The sequence below is a fragment of the Protopterus annectens genome, chromosome 1.part2 (genome assembly GCF_019279795.1).
Source record: "Protopterus annectens isolate FY-2018-M chromosome 1.part2, PAN1.0, whole genome shotgun sequence".
Classification (NCBI taxonomy): domain Eukaryota; kingdom Metazoa; phylum Chordata; order Ceratodontiformes; family Protopteridae; genus Protopterus; species Protopterus annectens.
The window spans coordinates 356,648,267-356,664,156 of NC_056727.1; the positions used below are offsets into that span (position 1 = coordinate 356,648,267).

Below are 15,890 nucleotides of genomic sequence, written 5' to 3' on the forward strand. Positions count from 1 at the left end.
ATTTTCATTTGTGACTTTTCCTTGTTTCTATTTTCCTTCTTCATAAAAATTTTCATGAAATGTTGGAAATATTTCTTTGGATCTCTGGCAGGCCAGATGCTAGCATTTTGGGGGCCCCCAGCAAGTTTCACATTGGGGGCCCCACCCGGGAGAATATAAGGTGTGACCACACTGCGATCACACCCCCTTCCCTGTCAAGCTCATCCAGTGCCACTTAACAATCGCTGTACAGTGTTACTACATTCAGACCATTAAAAACACTTGAAGTGCCAAGGTACACACACTGACTAGCATTTAGTACCAATGTTACATTATAAAAAGCCCCTGAACCACAGCAAGGTAGCAACTCCCAGAGGTACATGCACACACTGACTGGCATTTAATAGCAATGCTGTTACATTATGACAAGCCTCTGTACTGCATGAAGATATCCAGTCCCACAGAGGTACACAAAGGCACCCACACACAGGATAGACACACAAGACGAAGACAGCACTACAGCAAGACGGAATAGAAACACCCACACAGACTCCCTTACACAGTACAGAAACACAAAACAGACAGCTACCCAGACTCTCGCAGACAGGACAGACACCCATATATGAAGACAGCACTACAGCAAGCCTGAACATCAAAGATTTAAAATGCTGGGCTTATGAACTAATAATGATGCTAAAAATAAGATTCTGCAGTAGCATGCATTATGTGACCTCACATTTCTGATGAACAGATCAAAATTACCAAACATCTAGACAATGTGCAACATTCTCACAGCCCCTACCAACCTCCTAACCTCTCAACATAATTCCAAAGCCAAAAATAATCGCAGAACTTGGCTGTAAAACCAGGGATAGTTACAAATTTTGCTATGATAAACTTAGAAAGGTATTAGAATAACAGGGTTTGCATTAACATTCATTAAAATAATCAGTATATTCTGCAGAATTCTCACCCTCCCCCCCCCAATGTTTCAGTACAATTCCAGATGAGAAAAAAAAAATAAAAAAACAAGGCAAGGACATAACATTAGGGATTTAAAACAGTATACTTATGAACTAATACAAATGGTAGAACAGTTTTTCCCATAGCATGCATTGCGTGAATCCACATTTTTGATGAGGAACAGACCAAAAATACAGGGCAAACATCTAAAATAGTGTGCAACATTCTCACAGTCCCTACATCTCTACTAATCTCTTAGCTTAACAATTCCAGAGTGTTCATTAGATATTATCAAAAGTGCTCCTTCCCTCTTTAAACCCCTTTTGATCCCGATGTATTACTGTTGGTAGAAACAGGCCTAACCTTGCCATCAAAATTGCTATATAGGTCTTATGATTTAAAATTATTAGTCTACAGGGATTCAGATTTTTAAGATCCTTGCCCTCTTTGGCTATGGCAGCTATAAGACCTTGTTTCCAAGAACATGGAATTTCCTCTCCCTGAAGATTTTAGCTAACAAAAGTTTACCCAGATCTGCATTACATTTTCTTTTGATAATTCCCATACTTGTATAGGTATGCCATCAAGTTCAGGAGTTTGTTTTCCCAGAGCATATCTTACTTCCTCTACTGCAATTGTTTTTTTTTTGTTTTTTTTTAAGACTGGCACACATTTCCAAAGTTACCTATCTATACTACTGTTTTGCCCTTCATACAGAGTCACAAAATAGGCCCTGAATATCTCCCTTATTTTTGCTAAGGTCTCTAAGTTCTCCCCTTTAGGATCTCTTAATCTACTGCCTACTGCCTGTTGTTGCACAGCTTTGAAGATTTGATGTGTTCAAAAGAACTGTTCGTTTGAAAAGCATTCTCTTTGCTCGTGTCCTTTCTTCCTCAATTTTCAGTAGTTGGGCCTGTTTGTCCTTCTTCCAACTTTTAATATCTAATGACTCCCTCTTTTTATCTGCTTGTAAATCCCTAAGCTGCCTCATCAACCTCACTTAAATCATTCTCTTATAATCCTTGATTCATGCATTTTTTTTTCACTTTTATTTTCAATTGACACTTACTGTTATCCCACTCATAGCTATTTGTCTACTACCTGCTCTAGTACCCTAAACAATCCAGGCTTTAGCGCCACTGCACCAAAGTATCTATCAATAACCTTTAAGGAGGACACCTGATCTAGTGAGTCCATTTACATTTCAAGATAACATCTGTAACACAGTCATAATAATGTGTTACTAAACTCTGATTGTAAATGCCCATTACTGTAGTCTTCTTCTTCTTTCGGCTTTTCCTGGTTAGGGGTCGCCACAGTGGAACTCCGGTCTGCTAATGACTGGCAGTAGATTTGTATGGTACCAAGGTGCCAGCCCAACACCCGACCTTCAACAAAGGAACGCCCATTCACGCATGTCTTTCAAACACCACTCAACCGTGGGGAGGACATGCAGACTCCACACAGAAGGTGCTTCAGCCGAGAATCGAACGGGAGAACCTCTTGCTGTGAGGCGACAACGCTATCTCTGCACCACCGCGGCTATAGTAGTCTGTAGTCAATTACATTTAATCCAGCCTTCTAATAAGACAGACGTGTATGAAGTGTTGGTTTAGGCTTCTTCAAAGGGTCAGGCAATCACTTCGCCTACTCCATGCATGGCTTTTCAAAATGCCATCTACCTGTTTTTGAAGCAATAAGATTTCTACTCACCAAACATTCCATAGTTTTTTATAGTTATGCCATAGTGCTGTTATGAAATTCAGCTGTAACAATACTGTCGTTGGCATCTTAAAGACATTATCACCCCCCAAAACTTATATACAAATTGAAAGCCTTTCAAGATAAGGAAATAGTTTTCTTATTAGCAAATGGGTTAGCAACCCTGTTCTCATGTCAATCAAAAGAACTTTGCAGTGCATATGCCAGGTTGTTGAGAAATACCCTCCCAGTTCACTTCCTACTACCCTGTCTTAACCAGTTCCATATGGGTGTTTTTGTGCCTTTTGCGACTCTTTACCAAAGTTGCCTCAAAACATATACTCTTCTCTGTTCTGTTCTTTTAAAGTAGCCTTGCAGAATTACCTGCACAGTAATTTCTATGCAGGATACCTTTGCCATCCACAAACTCCACAAAGATCAGATATTTCTAGGTGCTAACCTAATTACTAGGAGAAATAAGGTTTCAAAAATAAATAATGAAAGAGGCTGGAATCCATTTTAGCCACTTTGTAAATTTCATTGAGAAATGATCATAGCAGCCTGACTGATATTAGCTTTATTACTTTCCCTCTCTTTGCAACACACCATCTTCCATATATATTTCTCCTCAGCCCCCAAAGGCTGGATGCTTTCCACCAATCATGTGTTGCTCAAAAACAAGAGGTATGTGATTTAGATTTAAAATACAGACTTAAAACATGTCAAGTTTTGAATGAAATTCTCAGAGCTGCAAACAGTGAATGGCCATATGCAAGAAAACACTCCACATAGCAAACAATGTAGACTACCTCCTAAATGAACAAGATCTAGTGGAATCATTCACTACTCAAGTTTGTATAACCTTAATATATTAAAAAAAAGACTGCCATGGCTGATATTTTTTCCACAGAGATGTTGCTAATTCTAAAGCCCCTCCTGTGCTATTTTCCATGGGAAATGTGCCACATTTCTGTTAATATGCATTTCTATGTTAAAATATCTGAATAAATTAAAAAAGTGAGTTTCACAGATAAGTGCACCCTTAAAGCTAAATTGTTATTTTTTTTATAGCTAAAAGTCTTGCCTAACATCACTTAGACATGCGTGCATTTCTACCACCAATATTGTTTGAAAAGGACTGGTCTTTATAGATTCATAGGTTAGTACTAAGCTAACTGCCCTTGCGAGCCATTTCTTAGCCTAGCCAATTATCCCTTGTGAGACTCAAACCCTGCACCTTGTGTTTGTAAGGCAAACACCTTAACCATTAGGCCACCCTCCGAACCCCAGAAAGCAGAACTTGATTCACTGAAACAGATTAGCCCCCCAAGCCATAAATGCAGCTGTCTCTTCATTGCTAAAGTATTCCTAAGCCATTAGCAGCTGACAGGTATTAACTGCTGTGAAACAGTAGCACACAATTACTCAATCACTTAATGTCATGGACCTATGCAAAACAGTGCACTCAAGCAAAGCTATTCTACAAAATGATTGCTTTTCAGTCATAGGTTCATAGCTTCATACTAGGCTATCTGCCCTAGGGCATTTATAAGCCTAGCCAGAGTGTGTTTGGCTTTCGCCACCCATTTTAAATTAATTTTTCTATGCCCTTTTTCGAGGTTAGTATACTGTGCCTCTGTCTAACAGTGACACAGAAGTAATACCCGGGGTAAACCTACGATCTCCCATCCACTCATCAAGATTCCTCTTGAAGAGAGTCAATGAGGGACTCTGCCTAACCTGGACTGGGATTTTATTCCAGAGTGAAGGGAGCCTCTGGGTTATGAATCTGTCCCACCAGCATGTCCTATTTATTTCAGTGCTGAGGTTCAAGTCTCTCGAGCGCGTAGCTCGATGGAATTTGGATTTTCTGAGGTGCAGCATGTCCATGCTGGACATGGCTTTATACGCCAGGCACAGATCGCCTCTGAACAGGCGGTATGCCACTGAGTAGAGCTGGAGTTTCTTTAACCGGGCAGCATATGGCATCTGTTTGAGCCCTTTGATCCTCTTGGTGAGGTACTTTTGTGGTCTTTCCTGTTGTTGCAGGTGTCTGGTAAGGTACATCCCAAAAGAGGCATTGTACTCAATTATGGGCCTGATGAGGGATGAGTAAAGAGGCACGATGACCTCCCCTGATCTAGATGGGAATCCCTTCATAATTAGGTGGGCTATATAAAATGTTTTTCTAACCACTTTTGCCACGTGGTTGTCAAATGAGAGATTGCTATCAACTTGGGTCCCCAGGTCCCTAATTACTTCTTCTGTACTTAATGGATTACCACCTATGTGGTAATTTGTGGGCACTTTGTTTTTGCCAAAGGGGATGACTATACACTTTTTGGTGTTTAGCTTGAGGCCATGGCTCTGGCACCAGTTGTCTGTTTCTATGAGGCCCTTTTGGAGGATGCTTGTGTCGGCTGTTGAGTCGATTATGGCGCTCAGTTTGCAGTCATCTGCGAACTTGGTCAGCCACAGTCCTTCCATGTTGGCCTGTACCTCTGAGAAATATATACCGAACAAGAGAGGTCCCAGGACTGAGCCTTGTGGGACGCCACTTGTAACTGGTTTGGAGTCTGACGTGGCTCCAGCAATTCTAACCATGTGGGTTCTGTCTTTGAGCCAGTTTGCAACCCATCTAGTGACATAGGGGTTTATATTTAAGCTGGTGAGCTTATCTATAATGCCCGAGTGGGGTATTGTATCGAAGGCTTTTGCGAGGTCCAGGTAGGCTGTGTGGACCACCTTCCCCTCGTCAATGGCCTTGGTGACTGTTTCAGAGAAATCGACCAGGTTTAAGAGGCAGGATCTGCCCTTAACAAAACCGAACTGGGTAGGATCCAGTGTCTGTAGGTCCCCAATATCTTTATTTATGAGGTCCATGATGATCCTTTCCATAGCTTTGCAGACCAAGCTAGTCAGGCTTATGGGGCGATAGTTTCCAAGATCCGTTGAGGCACCACCTTTGTGGAGAGGGACCACTGTTGCTGTACGCCACTCTTTGGGTACATATCCTGTAGTAAGGCTGAGATTGAACAGTAGTTTTATGTTTGGGTTTAGCTCTTCTTGGAGTTCATGTAGGACGCAGCCCGGGACACCGTCTGGTCCCATTGATGCTGTGTTTTTTGCTTTGGAGAGGGCGGCTCTTACCTGAGCATCTGAGATGTCAGGGGGGCAGCACTCTGCTGGGATAGATATTTGCCCTTTTGGTGGGGGTGGGGGAGTTTGCGCTGAACCTGTCAGCTAGGATGTTGGCAATCAAGCATAAAGCTTTTTTTTGTCATTTTGGATACTATTACACAAATGTAATGTGCTCTAATGAAAAACTGTTCATATGCATCAATAATAGAAAACTGTTCTATGAAGCATACAAATGTGCTACTCCTTTATTCATAATATCAGATACAGTAAAAAGATTTTAAGATACAACCTTCAAATCTGACCTACAAGTATTCTAAAAACTGGACCACGTTTTCCATTAATACCCACATTAATATACAACAAATACATCACCACAGATCCTTGCTAGGCTTCCCTCTCGAAGTTCTGTGTTAGAAAAAAAAAACCTAGAACTAACTCCCTGGCTGCTGCTGCAGTGAATCAGGAAACTAGAATTTACTTCCCTGGCTGCTGCAGCTAATCAGGTCCATTGCTTTATTGAAGCAGACCTGATTGAGTGCAGCTTACAGGAAAGTTAAAAAAAAAAAAAAAAAAAAAAAAAACGGAATCGCGCAGTGAAGTTACACAGCCATACGAATGTCCATGAGGCAATGAGCAAGGGGTTGAGGAGACAGAGAAACCCGCAGCTGCTTCATGTGGGGGCCCTCATATGCAGGAAGATAATCTGGGGCTCCCTGCGGCTGCAGGTTCCGAGGGTGCCTAACACCGTCTATGATCTCTAGTTATTTTTCTTGTTACAGGCTTTTTAAGTTTGGCAACAACAGTTTCTACATTTTGTTGCCCAAGTGGCAGTGCAAACGATTTTGTGCTCTGGAGAAATTATCAAAAAAAAAAGTTGCTTAACAGCAACTTTTCATTCACATTATCCAAATATGGCCTTATTTTCTCTTTAGCACCTTGGCATTCCCTCTTCCCCTTGTTTTGTGAGATTTCCCTTATTCTGTAAAACCTTGGTCAACACCTCTAAATGTTGCAATAGTACATGGATGAGTGTGGCACATCTAGTGCATGGTTTAATCATGAGAGTGATGCCAGAGTAATTAAACTGTGGGTAAATCCCATTTTACCCACACCAAGTCGTGAAGTACTGCTATTATACAATGACATTATGCAAGAAAAGAAAATGCTTAACTTTTTTCTAAATGTCATTAGTGTTCATCCACTGATCTTGTGCTGCAGGGGATATCTAAACAATGTACTATGAATCTGTTCGGATATCTAAACAATGTACTATGAATCTGTTCAATATGTAGGTGGTGAAGCTTCTGCAATACATCACAGCTTTTACTTAAGGAATTTCTCACGTTTCAACCCTGTTTTTATTTAAATATTCATTTTTAAATATATAGTTTTGTGTGGCTGTTGCCTGCAATACTTATTTTTTGTCACAGCTACCAACTGTTAAACAGCATGCTGCTATGCTACCTTTCCTTGTTTTACTTATGTTAAAAATGCAGTGTACTGTTTAGGGGTTGGTTTCCGTGCTGAAAAAATCAGCTACAAGCCCCACATAACACAGTAACAGCTGCACTATTAGAGACACTGCAGTTTGGGGGGGCTACAACAGTTTACATCCCTGGAGTTTTTGTGGAATGAAGATGACAGTTTTTTTTTAAGATGTAATGCATCATTTTCTTGCAGTGAAAAGTTTTGTACAATTAGACAATCTGTTTTTACAGCCTATGGTCTCAGCTTAGGTTCAAGGAGTGAATTACACCATGAACATTTTTGAATGCCAAGTACCTTTTATATATTTTATATTAATTTTCCCAATACCTTTTACTTCTATCATGTTTTTAAACTCCATTTTCATGTTACCCCACTCTCTAGCTAACCCTTCTGAAGAAATTTCTATCTTCTCTAATAATTCTCAAATCATTTCTACTACTCATTCCTTAAGTTCTTTTTTCTTTAACAGATACGTTTGAAAGTGTCAGTGTCTCATTTTTACTTTACTATATACCTTTATTTTAGTTTTTAATGGTGTGCGATCTGAAATATGTGTTTCAAAGTTTTCAATTAAAACTGCATGTTCCTGTGAAATATAATTTTTATTTAAGTTCCACCTAGGCTCCTACTACTGAATTCACACCTTCTATGCCAAACATTCTCAGATTTCCTCAGACGTCTATTTATATTTTATTTATTGCCTTAGTTTACCAGGATTGTCAGACTGAGTACAAAAAGATCCCTTTTCAGAAGAGCCCCAGGGAGAAAATCTCCATACAGAAACATGGAATCATAGGAGGTTACTAGGCTAATGGCCCTGGGGCCCTTACAAGCCTAGACATGTTATACCCTTGTTTCCTTATAGACCAGGAGATGTAGCCTATATTAGTAAGCAAATGTGTGATCGGCACCAACTGCCCCTATCAAGAAGGGACACAGGTGAAACCCCTGGGGTAAATATGTGGTTTCCCATCCAATTGTCCAAGTTACGCTTAAACAGGGACATAGAGAAGCTCCGTTTAATGTGAAATGGTAGTTTATTCCAGAGGAGTGGCAACGTCTGGGAGACATATCTGTCTCTCCAGCAAGTCCTGTTTATGTTACAAGCCAGTTTAACGTCCCTAGATAGAGTGAATCTTGTCCTATTTGACTTGCGGATGTGTAGCATTTCCATTAACGCAGGGTCAGAGACTGCTCTGTAGGCCAGGCATAAGTCACCTCTAAGTAGTCTAACACAGAGGACATTGACAGTGATTTCTGTCTGTCCATGTAGGACACGTGCTGAAGACCCTGAATTTTATTAGAGAAACTTCTGAGGTCTCTTCAGTTGCTGCAGATGTCTGGTGAGGTACATACAAAAGGGAGCATTGTACTCTATTACTGGTCTGATGAGGGACAGGTACAGAGGAGTTATAACCTCCTTCGCCCTGGATGCAATGCTTTACTTACGAGATGAGCAAAGTAGAAGGCCTTCCTCACCATTACATGGACAATTTTAATTACACTGCAAATACAATTTTAACATACTTAACAATAAGCACTGAGAAAGAAAAAGCAGGACTTGTTTGAAGAAAAAAAAAAAACACAACATAAAAAACTTCAGCGAGACTGTACATGACACTGACAGAAATTAAATAACTCCAATAAGTCATGTTCTTCCTTATATTGATTTTGGAAGTGAAACATTAATTGCATTGAGACAGCAAGAACAAACTAAAGAGCAAAATGGTATTAAGATAAAAAGCAAAAAGAAAAAAAGGCTAATGAAGTGTAAGCATGTATGTCATTTTCTAGTTGTGAGTACAGGGCTAGTGAAATAATGAAAAGAGAAATGTCTGGGAAAAGGAAATATGAAAGACAAGTTAATAGATTTGAGAGAAAAGTATGAAGCTGTCATTAGAAGAGATTCTGCTGAGGAGTAGATGAGGAGCTAGAGAGAAGTTTGAATGGGAGTAGAGGAGGTGGAATGTACTGTATGCTATAGTGCTGTTACTACTCAGGGCTGGAAATCAAAGGTCCCAGTTCCAGCAGTTCCCACCCATTAACAATTTTCCATGCATTACTTCTATAACAGCACTTTTAGAATGAAGATAACTATACACCAGCATAAATCCTTCTCCTGCCAATAACCCCTGATTACCACAAGTCTAGCACTGCTGTCTCGTTTGGCCTCTATCACTACTTGATCCTCTCTAGCAATCAGTATTACTCTCATTTTCTTCACCTCTAATAGACTGCAAATTTGTTCACTGTAAAATACTTTGTTCATCAACATTTCTATCCAAATATGTCTCATGCAGTTCCAGCTATTTGCACCCTAAATTTATCTATACTTGTAAAACCATTTACATTCCATGATATTACAGAGTAGCCGTTATGATAGACAGCTATTACTCTCACCTACTGTATACATGACACAATTTTGAATGTGTATTTCCAACTTTTAGCTTTCAAAAAATGCATGTGGCAGGCTGACCTCGTGCAGTTGCTTCTTATCTCCATTTGAAGCAATGTCACATTTTTCAAGACACAGGACCACGTGTGATGCATTTCACAGTCCTGTAAAGCATGCCACTACTACATTACACAATTGCCAAGAATCACTTCTGAGATCACTGATCTAGTTAAACACTGCAGACATCTTAAAAATGTTCAAGATAAAAACATATTACTATCTTATGAAGTATATATATTCTATGTAAACATTTCTCAGTTAAATATTCCTTGTTCATAAATAACATTTCAGCTGCAATGGTTGTGTACACATCAAATTATGATACAGACAAAAATAAAGGCACATCACTTGTAACAAGGTGTACAACTGCTGAGTTTGTTTACATTTTGCCATTACTAGTACCTCGTACTTTTCCAAGCGCTTGTCTTGAGTTTCTGCTCATTATTGGTAGTGTAATCATTCCATTGCTCTTTCCACTTTCCATAACAGTAGAAGACAATAAACAGGCTGTGCCCACATGTCCAGGAAGGACATCTCCTTGTATAACTGCTTCACTCAATTCCTCCTAAATTAAAAAGAAAACAAGACAAGCATGACTAAAATGTGACATTTATACTATGCCTTTCAAATGCATCATTCTGCAAAGAAGAGTTCCTCAATACAGTTTAGAAAAAGAATTTGTGTGTTGCCAGCTAACACAGAAGATTGCTGCTAATAAGCTGCTTCCTGTTTTGGGTTTGAGTTCCTCACCCTCAGCCTCAATTTGCCTAACATGCGATTCTGAGTGAGTAATTGGGAGAAAATAAGCCAAGTTCTTCACTGGTTTCCAAGATTGGATGCCTACCAACTATCTATGAACTAATGTATAAATATGGGTACATGAACGCTTACTGAATAGAAGTATACTGGAAGTCATAATGCTGAAATATCAAATTGTTGAAGCTTTATAATGCTGAACTCAAAATACCTACTAACAGCACACGCGTACTACATACATACACAGTACCAGTACACAGATAGTCAACAATCACCACTACTCCTATTAATGACACTCAGAAATGAATACCATCAGGGATCTAAGGAGGCAAATTCAGCTTTATACACACACAGGGAGTAGGTGTTTTGATTTCAACATTTTAATAATTCAGCATTTTGACATTTCAACATTGTACCTTCAGTATTAAGACTTTCAGTATACTGCTTTTCAGTAAGTGGACATGGACCCTATAAATACACTATATACAAGAAAGAATCACAAAATTTGATTTAAGAGAGAACTCTGCAGTTGGGAATCCCCCTTCTGAAAACCCTCTTTCGAATGCCTGTTTTCTTCAGATCCCAAGCTTGTGAGATAAGACAGATTTGGGAGGATATACCCACCATTTTCACCAGTTCTAATTTCCACTGAAACTACTGAAGCATACACAAAAGGCAAAGAAAAATACATGAGTATAAATCTATCAGAACTAAAACGTCCAAGTATATAGGGACAGCAGTAAGGTATTAAGTACAAACTGTAGAAGATGAACTCGGGCAGTACTGCTAAGTAGAGTACACTACAATAATGGAATATTTTCAAATAAGAAAGACCACCACCTTCATTGTTTATAATCTGAATGGGATAATGATGAAGACTGACTTAAGTCATCCAGTATTAGGTTTCCTAGCACGTGACATCATCATAAAAGTACAGCTGTGTACACTTACCATAAATGTAGATGTTCAAAGTGTATTCACTGTTGCAGTCATTACATTTGGGTAATCTGCTTGCAGGTTGCCCTCAGTCGGCCTGATTAACAAAGTCTTGGGTCCTGCGTAGGTTGCTGTCCCTTCTTCCATGACGTCAGGTCGTCAGGGGTATAAAACATGCAGCCAACGCCATTACATCAGTTCTTCTTGCCCCACATGTCAGGTGCCCCCCTAATGGGGAACAATTAAACATAAAAACACAAAGGTATACCTCCAACAAAAAAGCAAATACACCAAAAAGGCTTTTAAGCATAGTAAAGGAAAGTTGAGGTATAGCCAAAAGAAGTTAGGGGGCAGGAGGGAGGGTAACTGGGACTGCAACAGTGAATACACTCGAACATCTACATTTATGGTAAGTGTACACAACTGTACTATGTTCTTCGTGTTTCACTGTTGCAGTCATTACATTTGGGTAGATTCCCAAAGCTATGGTTGGGAGGAGGAGTTTAGATAGCATTAGGGCCAGCTATATGGCCCTGCAAGACTGCAGTGGCAAAGCCAGCTCTGGATTTAGAGAAAATTGGCAAATGATAATGCTTGGTGAAAGTATGTACAAAACTCCAGGTAGCAGCTTCTAGGATGTCCCTGGTAGGAACACCTCTGAGAAAGGCTGTATAAGTAGATGCAGCCCTGGTGGAGTGAGGTCTGATCCCCTGGGGGATAGGTTTTCCATGGTGCTTATAGCAGAAATGAATGCAATGGTTTATCAGTTTAGAAATGGTTTTGAAATAGCCTTCCCCTCTGCCACTGCAGCAAATGCTACCAGCAGTTGTTCAGATTTTCTTTGAGGTTTAGTCCTGTCCAAGTAGACTCTAAGTTGTCTGTGCACATCCAAGGAATGCAGAATCCATTCCCCTTTGTTCTGTGGATTGGGAAAGAAGGTTGGCAAATGAATGGACTGATTATGAGCCACACTGGACACCATCTTGGGCATGAAGGATGGATTGGTTCCGAGTGACACCCTGTCCGCATGAAAGATGATGAAAGACTCCACTGCCATAAGGGCCTGTAATTCAGATAACCTTCTAGCTGAAGTGATTGCTAAAAGGAAAGCTGTTTTCCAAGAAAGATATTTTAAGTCTGCAGTAGCAGCTGGCTCGAAAGGAGGTAGAGTGACTTTCTCCAATACAAAGTTAAGGTCCCAGGCTGGGGTTGAAGCTCTCCTGTGTTGTCTCAAATTTTTGGCCCCTTTGAGGTACTGCTTGAGCAGTGGATGAGAGAAGAGGGGAGGGTTCTGTGTTATAATGAGCTGAAATGGCTGAGGCATAGATTTTAATGGAGGAAAACGACAGGCCCTTGTGAAACATCTCAGTTAGTTATTGTAAAATCGGGGGTAAATTGGGCGCTGCTGTGCTCATCCCTTGAGATTGGTTCCAGACACAGAATCTTTTCCATTTTTCAGCATAAGATTTTTTAGTACTAGGCCTCCTTGCTTCTAAGATGACATGAATCACAGGTTTGCTGAGGGATCGTAAGGGAGAGTTTAAGTAATTAGCCAGGCTGCAAGGTTCAGTGTTGAAAGCTGAGGGTACAGAATCTGGTTCTCCTGCTAAGACAGCAGGGAAGGAGTCTGAGGCAGGTGCCATGGAGATAAACATGACATACTGCGAAGGAGGGGGTACCAGTGCTGGTGCGGCCCGTCTGGAGCAATCAAAATCATTCTTGGTTTATCCTGTTTGACTTTTAGTAGTACTTTGGAGAGCAGAGGCAGCGGGGAAAGGCATAGACGGATAGGTTTTTCCAGCTGAAGGACAGAGCATCCACTATCCAGGCTTGTTTGTGGGGAGTCCTTGCGTAAAATTTGTCCAATTGGTAGTTCTGGGGGAGGCAAATAGGTCTATATCTTGGCTCCCCATTCGCCTGTCAACATGTTGAAAATCTTTGGTTCCAGTTTCCACTCGTGTGGATCCATGCAGTTTCTGCTTAGTCCATCTTAGTCCATCTGCCAGTGTATTTAATTTTCCTGGCAGGAATTGAGCTTGTAGGTACACTTGGTATCTCAAGGCTGTAGTTGTCCTGAAAGAATGTAGTCCTTGAAGGCTGTCAGGGCATTCTGTACAGCTAACATTTCTTTTAGATTGATATGCAGGTACATTTGACTTGGGTTCCATTTGCCCTGAATGCACATCCCTGCCAGGTGAGCCCCCCCCATGCACAGTGTGATGCATCTGTTGTTAGGGTTTGGGCGGCAGGGGATGGTGTGAAAGGAAGTCCCTTGTTTTGGTGGCAGGCCTCTGCCCACCAAAGGAACTCTAGGCGTAGGCAAGGTATGATAGGAATCATTGTTTCTAGGCTGTGAGAATGTTGACTCCATAGGCTTTTAAGATACCACTGTAGTTTCCTCATATGTAGTCTTGCATATACAATTAGAAGAATGCAGGAGGCCATGAACCCCAAGGCTTGCAGTATTTGTCTTGCAGATAGCGGGGTTTTTGTGGCCACTTGTTTGAAGTAGGTTGTCAAATGAATTTGCTTTTCTGGGGTGAGATAAGCCATCTGGGAAGTTGTATTCAAGCTTGCTCCCAGGAATGTAACTTATTGACATGGTACCAGTTCTGATTTCTTTTTGTTTATGGTGTACCACAGACAAGTTAGAACCCTTTTTACAAATGCCAGATGATTCAAAAGTATGTCCTGGCATTCTGCCTGAATTAGACAATCGTCCAGGTATGAGTATATCTGAATACATCTTTGCCTGCAAAATGCAATAACTGGAGCTTGGCACTTTGTGAATACCCCGGGTGCAGTAGATAAGCCAAAGGGCAGTGCAGAGAACTGATGGTGCATGTAGCCTGCTTTGAAGCGTAGGTATCTTCTGCAAATTTCCCTGACTGGGATGTGCAGGTATGCTTCTTTCAAAATCCAGTGTTGCCACCAGGCGTCTTTGCCTAGCATAGGAAGTAATTGGTGAATAGTCAGCATCTTGAATTTTGGAATCTCCAGAAAGGTGCTTAGAGTAGACAGGTCCAGGATTGGATGCCATGATTTGTCTTTTCTGGGTACCAGGAAAAGTCTGGAGTAGAAACCTTGTCCCTTTTCCTCTTCTGGTACCAGTTGAATAGCCCCCATGCTTAAGAGATAAAGTCCTATTTTTTGAGCCTCTGCCCACTGATTTGCGGGTAGGTCCGGCCACCCACTTGGCGTTGGCAAAGTGTGGAAGTGAAATCTGTATCCCCGGGACACTATATTTAAAACCCATTTGTCCTGGGTAATGAGTTCTCAGTTATTTGCATGAAGAGCAATCTTTCCCCCCAAAGGGGCAGTCAGAAGATAAGTGCTTGGAAATTTTAAAAGGAAGTCATTGAGACAGTTTACCATAGGGGATGTCTTGTTATTCCCAGACTTGGAAGTGGAGGCCCCCCCCACTGCTCAGTTCTGGGAGTCTCCTGGGACTGAAACCTGGGGTTTTTGCTGTGTCTGGGTTTGGCTTGAGAAGACCTAGAAGGGGCTGGAAAGGACCAATTCTTAGAAGGCCAGTGCCTACTAAATCTAGGAGGCTGAACTTGTAAAAAGAATCTTTAACAGTTTGCATAGATTTAGCTTTATCTTCCATCTTTTTAAGAACTTCTTAAGCCTTGTTGCCAAACAGGCGGTCCTGATTTAGAGGAGCATCCAACAATTTAGCTTTAACATGATCAGGCAAAGATTGCTCCTTTAGCCAAGCATGCCTTCTAAGCAAAGACCCCGTAACAGCAGCCCTGCAAGAGGCCTCAGAATCAAAACCACACTGCAAAGTATGTTTTCCAACTTGTTCAGCAGAAGGCATTAAATCCTGTAAATCTTTATTTTCCACACAGTCAGGAATCAACATAATTTTCTGTTTAAGCAGTCCAATAACATGTTGCTGATATTTTAACATATGAAATTGGCAGTTTAAAGCTCTAATTGCCAAGGTTGCTGAAGTATAAACCTTTTTACCCCATCTATCCAGCGCCCTGGAGTCTCTATCAGAAGGGGTAGGATTTTTAGCAGTAGAAGCCTTAATGCCCTTGGGCCCCTGTGGAACTTGTGGGACTCAGGGACCCTGTAGTACCTTTCAGGTTTACTGGGAGCAGGAGGCAGGGAATCAAGGGCTAAACTGGAATCCGAGAAAGCATCATCAACAATGTCTAGTACAGGAGGAATACCCAAAGGCCTATGCTGAGGTAGGAGAAGGAAATCCCCAAGCCTCTTTTTTGAATCAGAAAATTCCTGGCTTTCCCAGTGAAAATGAGTATGTAAGGTTAGAGTATGTAAGGTTTCCCCACAAGAAAACTCCCCAGGAGGGGAAGCAGAGGGAATAGAGTTCTCCGCATCAAAATCCTCCTAAGTATGTAAGGACAAGTCCAAGTCATCAGAAGAGTCAGAAAAAACAGAATCCTGATCAGAAGATTCATAATCAAGCTCAGTCCTAGGCCTATGGGGGGGGGGGGGG

At 41.0% G+C, this 15,890-nt stretch overlaps 1 protein-coding gene across 1 annotated transcript in view; it reads right to left on the minus strand.

Annotated features, from left to right (window-relative positions):
- Positions 1 to 15,890, minus strand: part of GPCPD1 (glycerophosphocholine phosphodiesterase 1) — a 1,148,488-nt gene that overhangs the window by 467,959 nt on the left and 664,639 nt on the right. Inside the window, exon 9 of the mRNA XM_044056397.1 lies at positions 10,130 to 10,292. Within this exon, the coding sequence (XP_043912332.1) occupies positions 10,130 to 10,292 (163 nt within the window). The remainder of the gene's footprint in view (positions 1 to 10,129; positions 10,293 to 15,890) is intronic.